Here is a 22,917-nt window from a genome sequence, read left to right as displayed (position 1 = left end):
TGATCAGCACTTTGGTCTGTGGTTGAATCTTTGGCATGTTGTGAGAGGTCAGGTTGCACTTCACATGAAGGTCTGGTGTGCTGGAGTTCTTTTTATACACACCCAGGAATGTGTTAATTACAGTATTTGTCACAGGTGAAACTCTAATCTGTGATTGGTTGAATCATATAAAGACACGACAAGACTTTATGCAATGTATGCAAAATAAAAACTCTATGGAGCTCAGCATTTCAAAATGTATCTGCTCTTACAATGTTTAAACTAAACACTCCAAACTACGAGATACTGTTACAGCTTTTAAAGATTTTATACAGAGTTTAGTTTTTGTTATTCTTATTTTCGTACTCTCCATTCATTCTGAAGAACACAGCAGTTCAACAATGCCATTTTTTATTTCCAGATAACTTTCTTTATCTGTCTTCTGTAGTTTGGGGGTTTGGAGATTGCTATGCTTTTCCTACTACTACTGCTACTGTTTCAGTGTGTTCCTAGAACAGTTTCCTCATGTCTTTTTAATATAACTTTAGTTATTAGTTTTTCGGTTGGGGGTCCAACACTGCCTCTGTGTCCCTCCCCCCTCCAGTATATCACGCTCCGACGTTACACAGAGAGGAGTAATCTCTGAGCTGGTAGCTGGTGCTCAGATACCCTCTGACTTTTGATTGAGTAGTTTTGAGCATCGAGTCCTTAAAGACAGAAGAGTCGTGATGAATATAAGGTCACTTTCACACCTGTAGTTCAGATCATTTGGTTCGGACAGAAGGAGAAAAATGATCCATTGTTGTCTTTAAGTTCTTATCCGGTTAAACAAATCCCTTAGACACCCTCAGTGTCTTCAGTTTGTATCTTTTGTTCTCCTTTAAATCAGACAGCAGCTTCAGACTTGATTCTCCTGGATCACTTAAGTCCAGCGTCAGTTCTCTGAGGTGTGAAGGGTTCGACTCCAGAGCCGAGGCCAGAGACTTACAGCACCTCTCTGTGCAGAATGACAACCTGAGAGAGAAACACATTGGTTTAATACCACAGTAATACAAACACTGTCAGGTGTTAAAATCAATACCTAGTCTTTATTATCTCTCCTCTGGTGGTTTCATTTTATTGGGTCTTCAAATGTCCAAACATACGTAAGTCAGCAATCTGGGTGTAATTTCTGACTCAGCATCACAATCCAAGAGACAAAGTAATTCAGGTTGAAGGCTAAAATAAAAACATTGTCTCTCTTTTGGAGATCTGGAGACTGTGGAGATGATTTATTAGTTTATCAGTGTTCTTTGCCCTCAACGGCTCCTTCCAGGCAGCGCTGCCTGGAAGGCACTAGGATTAGGCACTGGTTATGGTTAGGGTTAAGGTTAGGTGCCTTGGAGGCAGCGGTCGCATCGCTGCCTGGAAGGAGCTGTTGGGGGCAAAAAACACCATTGAGCGATTTATTACATGAGGTCTTGACTGCTGTAACCATCTCTCCTGCAGCTGGTTTAACATGTAACAGTGAGACTCCTTATTGGTACCAAGAACAGCCAACGATGGGACCATTAACCCTGTCGACTATAAATACAGCTTTAGTGGGCTCGTCTGGAACGTAACCGCCTATAAAAGGGTGAATTGTAGATTTTAAACTTCCGTTTGAGTACAGATTAAAGGTCAAAGACCGGCAGCAGGCTGCTGTTAACCTGCAGCAGCTCAGGCTGGAAGGAGACATTTAAACACGGTTTTCAGATCAGAGTTTGTTTTGTGTTCTAACTTTTTGTGGTAGTTAATTATAAAATAAATAAAAATATAATAATATAATAAATGTTTTATAACAACTATACTGCAGCTGTGAGCAGATTCAGTGTTTCTTAATGTATTAACATCTATAACTCCTCCTGAGGAGACCAAGGGGAGGCTGCTGTATGAACAGATCATAAATAACAACACAGTAAAACAGCTGCAATCATATAAAAAATGTTTCATAGAAGTTATAATAACAACAAAAACCTTAAAACACCAAGACAATACTAAGCATATATCACTCTATCTGCAAATCGTGCATCTCAAATTAACAAGTGAAACCATGGCCAGAAGCAGGAATATCTCCTAACTGTCTTTGAGCAGTACATGGCTTAAAAACATTTAAAAAAAGGATAAACATAAGTAAAAAACAAACAGTTGAATCAGGTAAAACACATTTTTATACAATAATTTGCTGATTGGATGAATTTTTGTCACATGTCTATGTGTGACACAGAAAACAAATCTGGGTGTAAGTTCTGACTCAGCGTTACAATTCAACAGACAAATTAATTCTGTCATCAGCAGCAGCTTTTTCCTCATCAGGTTGAGGGCTAAAATAAAACCTTTTTCTCTCTTTTGGAGATCTGGAGTCAGATGATTTTATTACTCCACGTCTTGACTGCTGTAACCAGCTCGCCTGCAGCTAGATTCAGATTTCTGCGTCATACCTACAGTGGCTAAGTCTGTAAGCTGTGAAGTTATGCCGTAGCTGCTGAGATATGGATGATGATGGCGCCAGTGTTAGCGCCTGTGTTAGCAGCCTGCCGTCTGTCTGTTAACCCTCTGCTGGTGTATGATCGCCAGGCACTAATGGATATTCAGCTCTCTGCCAAAGACCTAGTAAAGTCAGAGTATGGATATAAAACTCTACCGCCGCTTCTATCGGGGATCCCATAATACTTGTGCCGACCCACAGCTCCACTTCCCCGGTGGAAACGCTACTGCCGCAGGGGTAAACGCAGCGGACGGCTGGTGAGGATAAAGGCCCGCCTTGACACAACTTCCTGGAGTGAATACCGTGTGGTCTCTCGCCTCTCCACCTTGAGGCGATTGCGTGACCCTGCCCCTGCCGACACCTGGTTGGTACCTATTGTTGGTCTGGTTGGGGTGTTAGAGCCCCGCGGCCCCGGCTCGCCTCGTCCCCATTGGCGCGGGGTTAATTTTCGAAACCTGCGGCCTCTGTGTTGGGTTCCCAGGGCAGTCAACGCCGCAGACCTGCCGGCTCCTGCCAGGTTCCGCCTGGTCAACGCTAGATCGCTTTATTCTGAATGATTTCTTCATGTCCCGTGGATTGGATTTCTTTTTTATGACAGAGACGTGGATGACTGTTGGTGAGTCCAGTGCTTTCTCTGAATTATTGCAGCATGACTGTTGTTATTTTAACTCCCCACGGATATCGGATCGAGGAGGAGGAATAGCGACTGTCTGCAAGAATGACTATAAATGTAAACAGCTATCGCTAGAATCCAAGCACACAAGCTTCAAACTCAGCTTATACGAGCTGGGCTGCTCTCACACAGTGCTGTGTGCAGTGGTCTATCGGCCTCCCAAATATAATAAGGATTTTATAAATCACTTTGCCGTTTTTTTTTGGCTGAAATCATGCCTAAATATGACCGTGTCCTTATTGTTGGGGATTTTAATATCCATGTGTGTTGTCCTGACAAGCCAGTGGCAAAAGACTTCTTATATCTTATTGACTCTTTTAATCTTGTGCAACATGTGTCTGGCCCCACACATGAACGCGGGCACACACTTCACCTTGTCTTATCCTTTGGTTTGCCTATATTTGCCTAGATCTACGATGCAGTGTTCTCTGCCTGTATTATTTGAGTCTGTTCTTGCCTGTAATACATTTAAACCTCGCGCTGCTGCTAGGCGCTGTCGGATAATTAACCCTTCCACTGCTGTTCAGTTCTCATCGGTCTTCAGTCAGAATAGTGCCATACTAGACTCTATTTGTGATGATCCAGAAGAGCTCAGCTTATGGCTTAACTCCACTTGTCAACTGGTTATAGACAGGGTAGCTCCATTGAAGAATAGGCAGCCTAAAGCAAAAGCGGAGCCCTGGTTAAATCACACAGTTCGTGCTGTAAGACGTTAGTGCCGTAAAGCTGAGCGCAAATGGAAGGACAAACTGCATGTGTTGTTTCAAATAGTACGAGATTGCTGGCGTCATTATCAGACAACTTTGAAAGAAGCAAAAAGGCAATCTATCTATCTGAAATATTCTGTCTAACTCTAACAACCCTCGTATGTTGTTTAAAACTATTGACTCTGTTCTTAATGGCCAGCAAAGTGCCTGTGTTGACGCCTCTCATGCTGTGTGTGAACAATTTGTTCACTTTTTTACTGAGGAGGTCACTTCTATTAGGGTTAAAATGACACCTTCTACTTATGATTATTCCATTTCTGTTGTCTGTTCTGCTGTCTTTGGAAAGTTTGAACCTGTTACTCAGTCTGCACTACAGAAGATTGTTGGCCACTGGAAGCCTTCAGGTTCTCCAAGTGACATTGTCCCTCCTCGACTTTTTAAGGATGTTTTCCCTACTATATGTCAATCAGTTCTTGCAGTTGTTAATAGTAGCCTTTCCTCGGGTGTGGTCCCTGGAAATTTTAAACATGCAGTAGTCCAATTTCAGGCCAATATCTAAACTACCTTTCATATCTAAAATACTTGAAAAGTTGGTTTACAGTCAACTAATGGCCTTTTTGGAAGAACACAACATTCTTGAATTCTTCCAATCCGGTTTTAAAACTGCACAGAACCGAAACTGCTCTTTTAAGGGATATATTTCTAGCTACTGACTATTGGCCTGTAGCTCTTAGGTTGTAGTGGATCCAAACTAGAGGTGTTGAAATTAATCAAATAATCGATGCATCGGGATGCGGACATGGACGATGCTGCAAGCTGCAAAACGGCTGAGCGAAGACACGGGAGAGTGGAGAGGATCGCAAATTGAGAAGAGGAAAGAAAACACTGAGAAACATCGAGAGACACTAGAATAGTTAGCTTGGTAACGATCTAAGTGTAATAACGAAGCTGAAGCGGTGTAGCTAGACTACGGCACTTTTCCTGTCTAACAGCAGTGGTTTAGCTAGAACAAACGTGCTAGTGTGCCTGGCTAAAGTTGGAGCTAACGGCGGAGAGTTACTGGTTCGGAGGACGCTGATTTTGGACCGGAGAGGACGACAGCGTGTTTCCCTGCTGAAGAGGACTTTGCCGTAGCTGGTGACTGGTTTTCGTGTTTGAGGTGTGTTTCTTGGACTAACAGCTAACTGTATGTTGGATTTTTGTGTGTTTGCTTCACTGAAGATAACGTCCTGCTGGCTGCTGCACGTCCACATGAGCCCGCAACTTTTTTTTTTTTTTTTTTTTTTCCCCCTCTCGTCGTGTGTGGATGTGGGTGGGTAGGTGTGTGGTAACACAGTGGTTTAATAGGGTTTGAGTAAGTTTTATATTGAAACTGTGTAAGGAGGAATCATTTTGTGTAGCTGGAGTGTTATAAGTGGAAACTGATAGAGAAACGGGTAAAGGGGTAGTTGTGTGTAATATCATTTGAAGAAATATTGCAGTTAGCATATTTGAAGGGTGTGATTTGTGTTATGTTTTTTTTTTGTTATTCAATCTAACGGCTAAATGTTATACATGTAAGTTATTGTTCATTAAACAATACCTTTTTTGTTAAAGAGTTGTCTGGGGTCAGTTATTCCAATACAGAACAATAGATTTGCTGGTTAAAGTAGGGTGGTATATGACTAATCCAAAATAGGTAAACCTTCGTGGTAGCTACCTTAAAGAAATGAACCCAAACACTTCATCATTCCAGTCTGAAGTTATGTATTGCAGCTTGGGCATTGCACTTGACAATGCAAGTTTGTCAAGTCAAATATCCTATATGGCTTTAATAGAAACATTTATTTTGAAGCATCGTGATGCATCGAGATATCGATTTGAATCGCTGACCTGATAATCGTAATCGAATCGGGAGATCAGTGAAGATTCACACCTCTAAACCAAACTGGGCTTTTTTAGTACAGGTTTAACAACAGCATGTTTAAAAAAAAAATAGGGACGACACCAGTTAAAAGTGAAGTATTAAGCATCTCAACAATACAGAGGCCAATGGAGTCAAAAAGCTTGTACAAATAGCACAGAAGGAACAACATCCATAGGACAAGATGAGTGTTTCAAAGTATGTAGCAGAGAGGTGATATCATGTAAGGTCACAGGTTTAAAAGTAGACCAAGAATGAGCGGGAGAGAAGTCACAGGCAGAATTCTGATAAAGTGATGGTGAGATGTTTGCCCTAACATCTCTCATCTTATCTACAAAGAAGTGGAGGAATTCATTACAGTCCAATTTAGATGATCAGTGTTGGGAGTAACGCGTTACAAAAGTAACGCAATTACAATAATGTATTCCTTTTTGCTGTAACGCAGTAATATAACGCATTACTAATTAAATTTCGGTAATATTATACTCGTTACAGTCTCAGTAACGCGAGTTACAACGCATTTTAACGCAACATTTAATGGTGCGTTTTTTTTAAGAATTCACCAACACCGCAACACATTTCTTCACAGGAAAAAAAAAAGCCGTATTATTTTCCTGTCGCTGTATTCGAGGGTTGAGATGACTGCAGAGACAGATACATTTGCGAGATGGATATTATTTTCAGGAGTTATTACGCTGCGTTGAAGTGAGCTGTCCTGTTTCTGTTCCCGTGGTCAGAACCAGAGACGGTACGGACAGCATGTATGTCCCAACAGGTGACGGTACGGACAGCATGTATGTCCCAACAGGTGACGGTACAGACAGCATGTATGTCCCAACAGGTGACGGTACGGACAGCATGTATGTCCCAACAGGTGACGGTACGGACAGCATGTATGTCCCAACAGGTGACGGTACGGACAGCATGTATGTCCCAACAGGTGACGGTACGTCAGCGGCTGACAGATATAAACATGTCAGGAATTAATGTTGAGGCTTGCTACACGTAAATATCATTACATTTTATCAGCCGTGGAGAGTAACTCTGCCTGTAGTGGAATGGCTTCGAATTACGACCAAAAGCGCTTGTCTTTTACTGTGACCATTTACTGTTCAATATGTTGCAGTTTTACAAACAAGAAAGTGAACAACTTGAGCCTGAGTAAGCTAGCAAGAGTAGCTACACAACAGACAACTTCCGTGTAGCCTACTTCAAAATAAAAGCACTTCCTGTGACGGTTCGCAGTAATACTAAATTACTGTTAAATAAGGTTGTGTAGGCTACCTTTTCACAAATCAGCTGTAAATCAAGTACTGTAAATAATGTAAATAGTGAGTTTTAATCACACTATAATTGAACATTTCCTTTAGAGTGTTTTAACCTAAACAACATGAATCTCTTATTTAAGTGCTATAAACAAACATTTTACAACAATGTCGTACTTTTAATTGAGTATTTTCATTTTCTCCTAATTGCCTATTATACATTTTACTTATCTATTTTTTATAGCTTTAGTTACTTTGCATATTTATATTAATTATACAAAATATGAATAATCTATGATGTATTAAAGTGGATTCACAAGCTAGCTGCCAAATCAAACTTGTCCTGTTATTTTGGTAAAAGTAACTCAAAAGTAATGCAAAAGTAGTGTAACGCATTACAATTCAGAGACAGTAATATTGTAATATAACTAATTACTCTCAAATGACAGTAACTAGTAATCTATAATGTATTACATTTTGGAAGTAACTTGCCCAACACTGTAGATGACACAGTTGCTTGAGGGCCAGAATAAGAAACTATTTCTTTAATGGTGTCAAATAAGATTTTGGGATTGTGCTTATTCAAGGATATAAGCTGAGAAAATATCTTGTTTAAAGGTCCCATGACATGGTGCTCTCTGGATGCTTTTATATAGACCTTAGTGGTCCCCTAATACTGTATCTGAACTGCCTTGACCAGTGTTGTAATGTAACGAAGTACAAATACTTCACTACTGTACTTAAGTAGAATTTTCATGTATCTGTACTTTACTTTATTTAGATTTCCGGAAACTTATACTTTTACTCCACTACATTTCCCCTGAGCATCTTAGTTACTCGTTACTACAAAATAAAATCAGAAGTAATTTGTTAAACTGGAAAAAAAGCAGGTTGGGCGAATCATTGCTCCTAAATTGCCAAGATAATGTACGCTCCATTCCAGTTGGTGACCTAATGCCTGTTTGTTGCCAAGTGGCAAAAAAAAAAACATAGGCCAAAACTAAAGAAGAAGAGGAGGAAGCAGAATGACTGATCATGTCATTCTGTGTCATGGAAGCACCTGGTGCAGGCTCTGCCGCCATGGTAACAGACGATGATCACCCCGACGACAGTGGTGATGAAGATAACGTTACACATTTGGACATAAAGTTCATAATCAAAGTTTTTTTTACTTTTACTTTTAATACTTAAGTACATTTAATATCAGAAAATTACTTTTGATACTTAAGTACAGTAAATATTAGATACTTTTACTCAAGTAATATTTTAAAGGAGACTTTTACTTCTACCAAAGTCATTTTCTGGTAAGATACTTACTACTACTTTTACTCAAGTATTACTTTCAAGTACTTTATACAAGACTGGCCTTGACCAACTGCCACTTTGCTCGTTTGAAATCCATGATGTCTCTCTCTCTCTCTCATGGGTGGGCCAAATTCTCTGGGTGGGCAAAGCAGAGAAAGGGGAGGTAACCTTTCCCCTTATGACCTCATAAGGAGCAAGATTCCAGATTGGCCCATCTGAGCTTTCATTTTCTCAAAGGCAGAGCAGGATACCCAGGGCTCGGTTTACACCTATCACCATTTCTAGACACTGGGGGACCATAGGCAGGCTGGGGGAACTCATATTAATGTTAACAAACGTCATAAAGTGAAGTTTTCATGCCATGGGACCTTTAAGGTAACCCTTAGTTCTTTAAGGTGAACCCTATGAACCTCAAGTTTAGAAGATTTCCCCCTGCTTCTAGTCTTTGTGCTAAGCTAGGAGCTATCTCTGGACAACATTTAAACTGATATCCACCTGAAACATCTGACTCTATTAAAGATGGTAAATGTACATTATCACCACATGATATAAGACATCTGAAGGGAATCTTTCATCTATGTTCACTGTAACATGAAAGAAAAGTAAACTACTCCCAGTTTAAGTGTCCCAGAGTCCACATTACTTGTATTCTGAATCAACTCATACATACTGTGCATCTGGATGTTCTTACCAGAGTCTCTGGAGTTTACAGTTGGGACTTTTTAGACCGTCAGAGAGCAGCTCCACTCCAGAGTCCAGCAGTCTGTTTCCACTCAGGTCTAACTCCTCCAGACCAGAAGACTTTGAGCTGAGAACTGATGAAATGTTCTCACAACATCTGTCGGTGAGGTCACAGTAACTTAACCTGAAGTTAAAAACAAAATGAGTGTTAACATTTAACAAACACTTCCCTCTGTTCTCTACACTTAAACACAACCAGAGAGCTGCAGAGCTGATGGGTTTCTCGAGGTTGAATACTTATGAAGTTTTCTTTGATGCTTTGAGCACTGGCAGCAGCCTCTCCAGAACTTTATCTGAACCTTTGTGCAGGCAAGCGGGGTTAAGACCGTAAACGAAGAGAAGCGGGCTAACGTTAGGCTAAGGCTAACTCCTTATCGGCTATCACTTTGCAGTAGGGGTGAAACGGTACGTGTATTCGTATTGAACCGAAACGTTACGGGCGTCTCGGTTCGGTACATGAATTTACACGGAGAATACACAGTATAAAAATAAATAAAACTTGCGTGCAAATGAATTAATGTGGAACTACTGTTACATACGCGTTTCTTAGGGACACCTAATCTGTAGCCCTGCCTTAGCTCTGAAGCTCCCGAGCTCCGCCTACATGTCGAGTCAGTCCAGTGAGTCCACACGAAGCAAACTAGTGCCTTCCATATACAACCAAACACGGATGTACTGTAGCTGTATCCCTTCTTGCCTCGACCACAAATGGCTTCCAGGCCCATTTGCTTTGCTGTTTGCTCCGCTGTTAGCTCCACTTTAAGCTCCGCCGTTAGCTGTAGCTCCGCTGTTTGCTGCTAGCTCCGCTGTTTGCTGCTAGCTCCGCTGTTAGCGTGTGAAGCTAATGCCACAATTCGCCAACTGCTCTGTGTAACCGAAGCTGCTCTTTTAACACCTCTGCTCTGTGCATTCACATATGAGAGCAGCACTTGTCTCCCATATCACACTACTAGCTGATTGTCTTATTTTGTTTCCAGATGGAGTCTGGAGATGATGTGGGGTAGCCTACTTATTGTTTACTGTTTACATCTTACTTTATACGCTTCAGGCTGTTGCAGCTAGCTCAGGGGAGAGACTGGATGACACTAGGTGGTACAGCCTGAGACATGCACAATAAAAAAATTGCCTTCTGCATTTTTGTTATGCTTTTCCCTCCATTGTACCGAACCATGATGTCTGAACCGAGGTATGAACCGAACCGTGACTTCAGTGTACCGTTCCACCCCTACTTTGCAGCATTTTCCTCGGCCAATGTATGGTCTTTAGCAAACTAAATGGATGATCCTCAGATGCAGATCACCACTGGTAAATGTATTATGGACTGCAACATCACGATGTTCACAGAAACATGGTAACAACAGCGCTGTGCAAAAGTATCTGCGAATGATGAGTGTGACGCTACGAAAGCGAAACACACAAGTGTAGATAACGTTACCTACCCACGCAGTAACTAATCACCCTTTAAGAACATATCTGGAACGACACGTCGACAAAGAAATTATGCCTCAACAAATTTTTATAATTGACATCGTCGACTATCTCTGGACAAAGGTAAAACTGATATCCACCTGAAACATCGGACTCTATTAAAGATGGTAAATGTACATTATCACCACATGATATAAGATATCTGAAGGGAATATTTCATCTATGTTCAAAGTAACATGAAAGAAAAGTAAACTACTCCTAGTTTAAGTGTCCCAAAGTCCACATTACTTGTATTATGAATCACCACAAACATACTGTGCATCTGGATGTTCTTACCGGAGTCTCTGGAGTTTGCAGTTGGGACTTTTTAGACCGTGAGAGAGCAGCTCCACTCCAGAGTCAGTCAGCAGTCTGTTTCCACTCAGGTCTAACTCCTCCAGACCAGAAGACTTTGAGCTGAGAACTGATGAAATGTTCTCACAACATCTGTAGGTGAGGATACAGCTACTTAACCTAAAGTTAAAAACAAAGTTAGAGTTAACATTTAACTTACACTCCCCTCTGTTCTCTACACTTAAACACAACCAGAGAGCTGCAGAGCTGTTGGGTTTCTCCAGGTTGAAAACTTACAAAGCTTTCTTTGATGCTTTGAGCACTGGCAGCAGCCTCTCCAGAACTTCCTCTGAATCTTCGTATTTCTTCAGGTCAAAGACATCCAGGTCTTCATTGGAAACAAGCAGCTGAAAGGCCAGAGCTGACCAATGTTCAGGTAAGAGTTTACCAAAATCTCCTGAGCTCTGGTAGTTTTGGACTTGCTGTACCAGAGACTGGTCACCCAACTCATTTAAACAGTGGAACAGGTTGATGCTCTTGTCGCTGTTGGACAGATACTTGATATTCTCATGAATGAACTTGATTGTCTCCTGGTTGCTCTGTGGACATCTTCCTTTGAATCCAACTTGTTTCTGAAGAAGCTCCTGATTTTTATCCTGTGACAGACCGAGCAGGAAGCGCAGGAACAAGTCCCATTGTCCATTATTGCTGAACAAAGCCATATCCACTGCGTTCTGGTGGAGGAGGAAGATGGGACGTTCCTCTTTCTCTGATGGCTCTTTCACACTTGTCTGGCTGGAAAGCAGATTTTCTCCGCTATCTAAGAAAGTCTCTAACACATACAGAGCTGCCAGAAACTCCTGAACACTTAAATGAATGAAGGAGTAAATCTCTTGTTTGTGAAGACCAGATTCTTTTCTTATGATCTGTGTACAAACTCCTGAATTAACTGCAGCTTGTTTCAGATCAATTCCACAACTTTTAAACTCGTTTTCATAGAAGAGTATGTTGCCCTTCTGAAGCTGTTCAAATGCCAGCTTTCCCAATTTCATGATCACATCTTTGTCTGTTTCACCTTCCTGATATTCCTTCAGCTTTGTCTGGATGATCAGGAAGTGTGTGTACATTTCAGTCACAGTCTTGGGCAGCTCAGCTTCTTCTGCTTCTGTTAGGAGACTCTGGAGAGCCGTGGCTGAAATCCAACAGAAGACTGGGATGTGGCACATGATGTACAGACTTCTTTGCGTCTTTGACTGAAGATGATTGGAGATCTTCTGAGCCATTTCCTTGTCACTAACTTTCTTCTGAAAGTACTCCTCCTTCTGCTCATCATTAAAGCCTCGTACCTCGGTCACCCTGTGGAAGATCTCAGGAGGAATCTTAGCGGCTGCAGCTGGTCTACTTGTGATCCAGACTGAGGCTTTGTGCAGCAGTTTCCCTGAGATTAAGTTGGTCAGCAGGACGTCTAATGTTGTGGTCTTTGTAACATCGCGGCACATCTCATTGTTGTTGAAGTCCAGAGGTAATTGGCTTTCGTCCAGGCCGTCAAAGATGAACAAAACACTTGATTCACTGTAGTCTGACTCTTTCAAATCCTTTACTTCTACGAAATAGTGACCTATTAATGTCAGAAGACTCCAATCCTTATCTTTTATCAAGTTTAAGTCTCTGAATGCGAATGGAAATATGAAATCAGTAGTTTGGTTGGCTTCTCCTGTTGCCCAGTCGTGAGTGAACTTCTGCACAGCGACAGATTTTCCAATGCCAGCGATTCCCTTCGTCAGAACTCTCTGAGGAGGGTTTTCTTCGTTTGATAAAGGTTGAAGAATGTCATTGACCTGGATTTTCTCATCCTCACTCAAACTCCTTTTGCATTCCAAGTTAACCACTTCATGTTCACTATTAACCTCCCCACTGCCTCCTCGTCTGATGTAAAGCTCCGTATAGATCTTGTCTAAAGGAGTCGATCCATCTTCCTTTGTTCCTTGTGACAGATCCTTTGTTGTATATTCAAGGAAAGATTTTAAGCACCTTTGAATGTTTGCTGAAAGATGAATGAAATCATAGTTACATTATTTTCACGTACTCTTCCACGTTAGCATATACAGTATGTATGTCCATGTGTGCCTTGTTATTTTCATATCCATGTCCAGATTTACTTGGACGGATATCTGGTCCATATAAGTGCAAGTACCCCTAAATAACTGTCATTCATTTTAGATCATTACACCAACAAGATGCTCAGATGCTGGAAGGCTAACAAGATTTATGTTAGCAAACAAAACATGTGAAGTATAAGATGGACAGACAACAGAGAAGAAAAACATTTTAGCTTCAACAATGTAATCTCCACAAAGCCTTATAATAATTCAGCCTAGTTTTGTTTTAATTGCAGAAGGTGATGTTTTTGGTTGTCATTTGATTGTGAAAAATCTGTTAACAAACACAATACCTTTGTTTTTGGGAGAAGCAGCTTTCATCCCGTCTGTCCTGTCAGGAGACGAGGCTGAAACACAAACATGCAACAGCTCTTAAGAAATGTTTTAATCCGGTACATATTTAAACATAAATGTATTTTTATTTGATTTTATAAATCCGGGGGAAACAATACCCTGCGTGACTTGGACCATTAGATTCCCTCCAACGGTAACACCGTTAAACTGAGGCGCGTTGACGACACCTCCATGCTGGGCGGTGACTGCTCCCCTCTGAGTTTCAGCTGATTGAGAATAGACAGGATAATCAACCACAACTCATCAACTCCTGAACTGCTTTAAAGAGGTTTACAGATTATGTTTGTTAGAGCTGATTTGGCAAAGACCTGAAAGATCAATAACAAATAAAGCTTGGTAGAAATAAATGTTGTCTTGCATATGCGGTTCCCAACCCCCTCAGGGTTGGACCCCTAAAAACCAAAATGAGAAGCAGAGCTGAAGGATAAGTTGGTGAGGGAGGCTGACGGACAGTTTAGGCAGAGTAAGGCCTCTTTCACACCGCCTGCGTGGCGTGAGCGTGTCAGCTGTGTGGCGTGTCCGTTTTTATTTCGGCTCCCATGTTAACAGGTTAGAACTTGCACACTGCCTGCATGACACGCACGTCTCCGGCACGTCTCGAGCCGCGCCGAAAACGTGTGAATGCGAGAAATAGGACCAACTTTGAACCCATTTTTCACGCGACACTCAAGAGTGTTGGAAGCGTTTCCAGGAAATATAAAATATGAAAAGATGTTTATGTCATTTTGACACAAATACATTTAATAAATGACATTTTGATGTTTGAAAGTCTCTAGATTTTCACATAAATGCAGATATGAATTTAATTTAAAAAATAATAATAAATAATTATCAATTTTCAAATATTGCACCTGTCAATACAGAATGAAATATTCTGTAGCCTATTTTGCCGTCAATATTGCCGATGTTGTCTTTGCTGTTATCAAATTAGCATATAGGGTTTAAGAACACGCTAGGGCTGTCCCAAATGATTTTTTAAACGATTAATCTAGCGATTATTTTCCCATTGCTGAATTATTAACAATTTACACAAAACTAATTTCAATAAGCTTCAAATCTTTATTTATTAAAATTGTTTAACACTGCACTGTTCAAGTAAAATTTGTAGTGCAACCTGAAGCCAGAAGAAGGCTATCAATCAAACAACAAAATAAAGTCACTTTCAGGAGGAATACAAAAATAAAACAGAACAAGTGCAAAAAGAGTAGACTGTTTGCTTTTTTTAACAGTAGTAGGTAAAATAATCAATACTGCTCTTGTTTATTATTTCATGATGATGGTAAACCTAAAAAATATCAGCATCAACAGACTAACCTACCTTTGGGCTACTACTGGCAACACATTCCGTGTCACTATGTTGATAATCGCACACGTCTACAGTGCATGTTGTGTCCGAGCCCGGCCCAACACTTTAACTGTAATTATGAGCTCAAGACCAGAACATTTTTTAATACGTGGGCAGTTCTAAGTGACGTTATAAAGGACTCGTGAGATATCTGAAACAATCTGGCCTGGTTGCGCAATTATCAAAGACAGTGCTACAGATGGGGGAGATACGATTTAGCACAGTTTACCTCACACTCAAGTCAGTGCAGGACATATAGGCAGAGCTACGGGAGAAGCTGGAGAGGCATAGCTTTCTCCCCACCCACTTAGGCTAATAAAGTAATGATTAGAAAAACACAAATGCTTGGTCAAGGGTCCGAACCGGCCCGAGGATAGTGGCGGGACATATCGGCCCAAGCCGGCCCGTGGGTCAAGTTCGGGCTCGGGCAGAGAATCTAAACTCTACTTGGGAGGGAAAGGGACAAAAAGGTGAGTAGAACTTACGGTGTTTTGCTGCTGTTATCTGACTCAGTGATGCATTTTACAAAGTCTACAGACCACGACGTTGTTGTTGGCATTAAGAGTAAAATACTCCCACACTTTAGAAGACCGTGTGCAAGCCTTTTTCTCAATGTGTCGTTGAACTTGCGAGGAATCCATACTTGCGCTTTAGATTTCTACGCATGACGCGTCAACGCAAATTATTTGTGTCAACCATTTATGTAATCAATTATGTCGACAGATCGTCCCAGCCCTAGAACACGCTATTATTTAATTTTATCAATTGGAAACGTACATGTGTACAGACAAGGCTAGCAGTGCCGCACAGAGATGTTCACAAGTCATTATTTGCAAGTCCAAGTCGAGTCTCAAGTCTTTGAGCTCGAGTCCAAGTCAAGTCTCAAGTCTTTCAGGGGCTAGTTCAACTACTTAACACATGCCTTTAGCCCTCAGACCTGGTGAAATAGTAACCTAAGTCTGTCACATCATATGGATACAACTATAAAGATACAATGAGCCTGTTCCCAGCATTAGCATAACACTGCGATGGTTAGCTTGTTACCTGTGACGATATATGCTAAATGTAACATCTCTTTCACTCAAAAAAATGTCTAATGTTGAAGTGGAAATCAAGAGAATAGTGGCAGCGCCACACCAGTTACAGAACAACATGCATCTCAGTGTCAGTCCAAATTATGCACAATAAGCAGTTTGATCTCACTGATGTAATGCCATTTATTTTCTATGTGTTAGTACGCTCAGTGAAACTGAGTCCAGCGCGAGGGAGACCCGACTCAGAGGAGGAGAGGTTAGTGAGGCCAGCGTCTCCACGGCAGGTGACAGTGCGCACAGATCCGCTGTGCCACGCATGGATGAAATAATGAAATAGTAAATAGGACTACAGCAACAGAAATATGTGCAGAATTAAGACAGTCAAGACGGCCCAGTGTTTGGTGGAGCGGGTACACAGACCTGCCAACCTTGAAGAAATTTTATGAGTACAACAAGCTTAATATGTGAGTGCGTGCACATAAGGCATAAGGCATGCGTTACGTTGCACATTATGGCAAAGGGCAGGGGACATGCAGCTTGTCATACGTTTCCCCAACGTATATGCGCCAATAAAAGAAAATAGAAATACATTAATACATTTAGATTTAAAAAGCAATAATTGCATGAAAACAGGTTGTTGACAAGTCTCGAAGCTCGAGTCAAGTCTGAAGTCTTTTGGGTCGAGTCGCAAGTCAAGTCTGAAGTCAGCTGTTAGTGCGACTCGAGTCAGAGTCTCAGACTAAAGTCCCCATCTCTGGTGCTGCGTCAGACACGTTTCTGGAGTGCAAAGACATAGAAAATGCCACGCTCACGCCACACAGCTGACACGCCACACAGTTGACATGCCACGCTCACGCCACGCAGTGTGAAAGAGGCTGTTATGACTGTGGTCATATTGTTCTTTGGTCTGCTGTGTGCCCTGTGTTTTTTTCTTCTGTTGTGTTTCCAATTTCATATGCAAATTGGGGTGTGCCATAGCCGAAGGATGATTGGTGGAGAAGTTCAGGCCCGACCCTGTGATTGGCTGCAGCTGGGGAAGCCACCCAGTTATAAAGGAGCCAAGATGGCGGTCGTCGGTGGGCAGCAGGCATTCCTCGTCCTCCTCATCTCCCAACTGGCCACGCTTTTGCTTTGTGTAACTTTGCTTTATATTAGATATTGTTTTTGGTTTGTTTAGTAAGGGTGGACCTCCAATCTTATTTTCTCCTGTTTTTGTTAGTTAGGGAGGTACGTCTTTTGTAATTTGTTTTGCCCTGTTGTTTGTTAGGTTAGTTTTATCTCCCAGTCAGAATTGTTTTGTTTGTTATTTTGGTGGTAGGCCACCCTGAAGCCTTAAACGAATATATGTTATGTATATATTCTGTATATGTTCTCTGTAAAATAAATAAGTTTGTTGATACCTAACCACCTAATTGTTTGTGGCTACTTGGGAGACGGGGAAGATGTTGGTTGGTTTTTGTGTTGCGTCCTAGGCACCCCTAGACTGGGGCCTAACAGAGGCCTTAGATGATCATGCCAGAAGCAGAGTAAGGCGGTCATGCTTTAGCAATCCTGAGAAAGAAAACATTACCAACTGTATTCTGTCAATAAAAGACTAAAAGGCCCAAAATAATCTTTTGTATCCTCACTGCTGAAAGTCATCTGAAATGTGAGCCATAACATGGCCGCTGTATGACAGCTGTATTGAGTAAAATTGAAGTGTGTATGTTTCATCAGAGGCTGGTGTGTATACAGCCTGCGAGCCATCATCTTACCACGCTGTGATGTTTCTGGATCCTCAGGCCGGCTAAACCAAAAAGTCGTAAACCAGTTTCCAATTCTGCATTTCTTCACCCAGCTTCTCTCACTGTAGAAGAATAAACATCACACAGGTAAGGAGCTGAAGTCAGAAAGTGATTTTATATCATAAAGCATCTTTTCATACAGTTCTCCTGTGCACCCAATTATTAATAATGAGATAACAAAGAGCAAGTTAGTCGGACCGTTTCCAGCCCTTTGAAGCAGCCTTCAGTCTGAACAGGAAGTCACAGAAACACTCACATCCTGTTAGATCTGATTCTGATGTATTTAAATGTAATCAGACCCATATATAATCAGTCTCCAGTTGTTTTGATTATGACAGAGTAGCCTCTATAAATGCCCTACATGTGATCTGTTGCTGTAGATGATCTGTAGTCTGGATGTCTTTAGTCTCTCTGACTAATAAACGTCAGCCACACGTGTTCTGTTAACAGAAAGAAGCTTCAAATCAGACAATATCAATCTAGATCTCTCCAGTTCATCAACAATAAAAAGGTTTTTATAATGATCGCCTCACGCATGAGGCGGTACTAAATCTGCAATGGAAAAAGGAGGACGGGGCACCGTGGCCGAGTAGAGCTGGTACTGTGCGTAGAAAGTCATCCGTCTACTATCCGAGGACAAATGGTGAGACTGAACGCTTCAACCGCAGCAGCTCAGAAGAGCACCAGAATGGACTAAGGACTTTGTGTTGTGATAACCTCAATAAGCACAAATGTAGGGGCTGAACTTGCTATATTCCACTGTTCATGTTTGTTGTAATACCCCTGAGATTTAAGCATTATTAATCATTCAGAGAAGTTAATCTAAAGGTTACTTTTCAGAAAAACAAAATAATGGTAAGTTCATGTTCTCTATGCCCTCGTAATGTTCTCCTAAAAGATAACAGTAGAGAACAATTTAAGAAGACTAGACATACACTGCTTAGTGCTATACATGTGATTTATTATTAATGGGGATATGTGGTGTTTCAACCTTAGCGCTGTGCGCAATGAATCCAGTTTAGAGTATAAGAAGTGAATGTAGAGTTGTGGTCCAGATAGACACATGTATGCTGGCACCCTACCTGTTCACGTTGGTTGGAATAAAGTAAAGTGAATAAGTCAAGATAGAGTCGTTATTGTTACGACACAACAAGTTCCCACACGAACACATTGAGCGGCGGACCAAATGTTTAACGTGTGTAACGCGTTACAGTAACGTAACTACTTTTCCGGGTAAAAAGTAGTGTAACGCGCTACTACTGAAAATTTGGTAATGGAACTGAGTTCCTTTATCAATTCGGTGCAACGTTACTTTTCCCAGGTACAGATTTGACAGTGACACTGCCTACTCAGCTGGGGGTAAACGATTATTTATTAAACGATTAATCGGGCGATTATTTTATCGATTAGTCGACTAATCTAACGACTAATTGGACGATTAATATAACGATTATTTTTCTCTTGCTCGATTAATAAAAACCATAATGTATCTCAAATAAATACCAAAAAATTCTTAATAATATATTTTATTAAACAATTTTGCACAGCAAAAAATCTTCTGCTTTACACAAAATAAAATAATTATTTTACTGTTATACAAAATGAAAGGCCAGCCTGTTTACTCTTTTACAGTACCAACATAACTCTCTTGTTCAAAAAAATCAAGTTGTAGTGCAAAAAAGAAAAACACTGCAGTGAACAGTACAGACATTCCTGAGAGTGTTTAACACAACATAACAGTCCCAACATAAAACCTGATGCATAATCAAACTGACTCTCTTAACTGCTATTCTGTAGGTTTACATGCTAATGCAGCTGTGCACTTTGGTGGTGCTAGGCTAACCAACGCATCTTAGCTCTCTGTGCAGTTTGTTCGTGCTAGGTTAGTAGCTAACGTTCACGTTAGCTAACGTTAGCTACTATAGATAGCTGTGTTCTGCAGCCGTAAGCTAGATGATAACTAACGTTAGCTAAACACAGCTGCCTAGGCGCCAGTAGCTAGCTAACGTTAACGTTAGCTACTAACCTAGCACGAACAAACTGCACGGAGAGCTAAGATAGTTAGCTAGCACCACCTAAGTGCGCAGGCTACACAACACACTACACAAACATGAAATTAATTTAGCTAACGTTAGTACTTGGGACTATATTTTAAGTATTCCCATACCCTCGATGATTAAGGGCGAGCTGTTTTTTTTAGGACTTTTTCTTTTCATGGGGCTTTTTGCAGGGCTTTGTTGGGAATTCTGTGAGGAGGTTGCTGTTTCCTGCAATGTTTTGGTCTCCCACATGTGTGTGTGGCGAAGCGTCGACGCAAAAATACGACGTCGACGTAATTTTGACGTCGATGCGTCGACGTCATCGACGCGTCGCTGCAGGCCTACTGCCTACTCAGCTGCATGCATGCGCAATAGTCACAAGCACCACGCAGTGCGTGACAGAGGCTGGTAGCAGAGCAATCATGGTAAGCGAGAAGCAGCCAACGCTAACTTTTGAGAGCGTTTTGAGAGCGAAGAGCTACATGACACATGCCACTACATCACTGAAGACTGGCAGGTAAATCAGCCGTCCTACATGCAGGCAGACACAAAGCTGACCACCTCACAGATGGATGACGTGGATATGGGCTCATACATACATGCAGCTTAGGGCTGAAACGATTCCTCGAATAACTTGAATAATTCGATTACAAAAAATCCTCGAAGCTTCGTTAAATCAATGTAATTAAGGTTGTACGGCTCACTGTATTTCCGCACGGAGGATTATTACTAGCGCACAAGAGGTTGATGCTTCTGTGGACACACAACGTTTATATACTGTCTATGCACGAGACTGACGGCCCAGATTACAAATGAACGAAGACGAAAATAGCGAGGGTCTAAGAGAAGAGACAGGCGAGAAAAACAACAGAAAGTTTGGGATAATTTTAAGCTGCAAACATGCTGCTACATCATCTCTGTAGAAAACATCCAGTCTACTCATCCATTCCACGGAGCGAACCCGACACAAGGTAATAAACGTCTGCTGCTCTCGTCCACCGCGCTGTTTTACACAACTAGCCTACAGCATGCTACTCTGTTAACAGCCATGTTTTACCAACAAGCTAAAACGAAAGCTGTTGGTTTGTAGTCTAACTGTTTATTAGTTTGTTACTAATCTTCTGCTGCCGGAGACAAACCGGCTCCTCCTCCCCCCAGCATGGCCACTTAATATGCACGTGAATGAGGTCATCATGCCGGTGATGTCTGCATTCTTTATTCTTTCTCCTCACTGTGTATTAGCCTTCTGAAAAGGTGTCCCCCAGAACAGTGTAGTTGAATAGCCCTGCTGTAAGCTTTGTACCGTCACATTTACCCTCTGGTTAGTGAACAGCTCTTTACATATCCAGTGCAAAGAGCCAGAGGCAAGAAGGGGAAGGGGGTGAAAAATATTAACATTTGGGCCACCAAAAATGTACTTGCTTTTGTATATATACAAGTAGTAAACAGCTATAATAAATATTTACTATCGCTGTTTACTAAGTATTTCTTACTAAGTATTTCTTATCCGATTACTCGATTAATCAATGGAATAATCGGTAGAATACTCAATTACTAAAATAATTGATAGCTGCAGCCCTAATGCAGCTCCCCTCGGCATTTAAACAGACTTTTGCTGGTAATTCAGATCGGGCATTAACAAATGCTATTGGTGTTTTTATAGCAGCGGATCTACGACCATATTCAGTTGTTGAAAACACACGACACGGCCAAGGTGTTTGAGCCCCGGTATAAAAATCCTTCTCGCCCACATTTCAAGGTTCATAATCTTTCGATCCGGTGCCAATATCGATACCTCAGTTTCGATGCCGGTTCCTTAACGATACTTTTTTCAATACCATATGTTTTAAAATCTATTTCAACATCAACAAAAAAATACATTAAACACAAAACCTCAATTGTGAATCAAAACAAAACAAAATCTGGTAACAGTGCTCACTCAGAGTAACATTAATAACACTGGTTGTGCTTTTGGATAGGGGTGCATCAGTCAGATACTCAGGATCAATCTGAACTAAAAATTAACAAAAATAGAGAAACCTTTTTGCCACAACATGAACATAAACAAATGACATTGTGTACAGGCTAATATTGAACTAACTAAAGTGCAAAGGACTGTAAAGAACAAAGACTTTTTAGGTCAAACTGCATAATGACACAAACCTTTAACACTAAACTTGGTGACTGCCCTGTTGTCAACATTGAACTAATGGAGAACTAACTTAAGTGCAAAGGAATGTCATTGAATTGCCTTGTTGCTGAAAGGTGCTGTAGAAGTAAAGTTGCCTTGCCTTACAACCTCAACCTGTCAGTCAGTCAGGCGTACCTGTCGTCATGGTTACCGTGGGTCGTCTCTAAGTTTACCTGTCTGTGAGGCGTACCTGTCGTCCTGGTTGTTTGTGTGTGTGTGTGTGTGTGTGTGTGTGTGTGTGTGTGTGTGTGTGTGTACCTGTCGTCCTGGTTGCTCCTTTTGGCCAGTTGTAGAGCCTGCCGGTCCATCAGACTGGTTCTGGAGGGAGTCTTCTTCGTTAGAGTCCCTCCCACATTAACATCTTTTAACTGAGGAGTGGCGACGACACTTCCTTCCTGGGCGGTGACTGTTGGGCTTCCTGCTCCCTCTGAGTTTCAGCTGGTTGAGAATATACAAAATAATCAGGAACCACTGTTAACTGTTGTTAAAAGATGTGCACCATATTAGCCACAAAGCTCAATCAAAGTATTAGCTAAAGCTTTAATATTGTCTAATATTGACTATGGTTCAGTAGTATGGTCTAATGCAACTCAAGAAAAAATAACTAAATTGCAAATGGTGCAAAATAGAGCTGCGTGTATAGAGCTTAGGTGTGGATACAGGACAAATGTTGTTGTCTTTAAATGCCCTACATGTGAACTGTTGTGATCTGAACCAGAAAACCCAAGACGTTATAAATGTAGTGTTGCTCCATTATTTAGTTGGAGCAACTTACAACAGCATTAGTCCCTGTCCTGTCACTGTAAGCCTCTCATACTTATACATCCCTTAGTACATTCATGTGGATTTTTTATTTAGTATCTTTTCTTTTATTGTCCAAATTATTCATGTGGATTTGTTATTTTATCATCCTGTTTATGATGTATATGTGTATGTTGTGTGTGATGTCTGTCAGCTACTGGGACCTTGGATTTCCCCTTGGGGGATCAATAAAGTATCTATCTATACTTTATTGATCCCAAAAATATGGGAAACTCCAGTGTTGCAGCAGCAAACTATCACACAGAGCACACATACAGAATATCTATCTATCTATCTATCTATCTATCTATCTATCTATCTATCTATCTATCTATCTATCTATCTAGTGTGGTGTGAAATCAAACCGAAC

At 41.1% G+C, this 22,917-nt stretch overlaps 1 protein-coding gene across 1 annotated transcript in view; it reads right to left on the bottom strand.

Annotated features, from left to right (window-relative positions):
- Positions 1-391: 391 nt before the first annotated feature.
- The window catches only part of LOC116050921 (NACHT, LRR and PYD domains-containing protein 12-like), a 164,507-nt gene continuing 141,981 nt past the window's right edge, over positions 392-22,917 (bottom strand). Inside the window, exons 18-20 of the mRNA XM_036000526.1 lie at positions 10,844-11,020; positions 9,030-9,203; positions 392-993 (exon numbers count right to left, since the gene is read on the bottom strand). Coding sequence (XP_035856419.1) covers positions 804-993; positions 9,030-9,203; positions 10,844-11,020 — 541 coding nt within the window. The 3' untranslated portion in view covers positions 392-803. The remainder of the gene's footprint in view (positions 994-9,029; positions 9,204-10,843; positions 11,021-22,917) is intronic.

This window comes from Sander lucioperca, chromosome 4 (genome assembly GCF_008315115.2).
Source record: "Sander lucioperca isolate FBNREF2018 chromosome 4, SLUC_FBN_1.2, whole genome shotgun sequence".
In the NCBI taxonomy this organism is placed as follows: Eukaryota; Metazoa; Chordata; class Actinopteri; order Perciformes; family Percidae; genus Sander; species Sander lucioperca.
The sequence above is the reverse complement of the archived record's forward strand: the minus strand, read 5'-3'. Positions and strand labels throughout refer to the sequence as shown.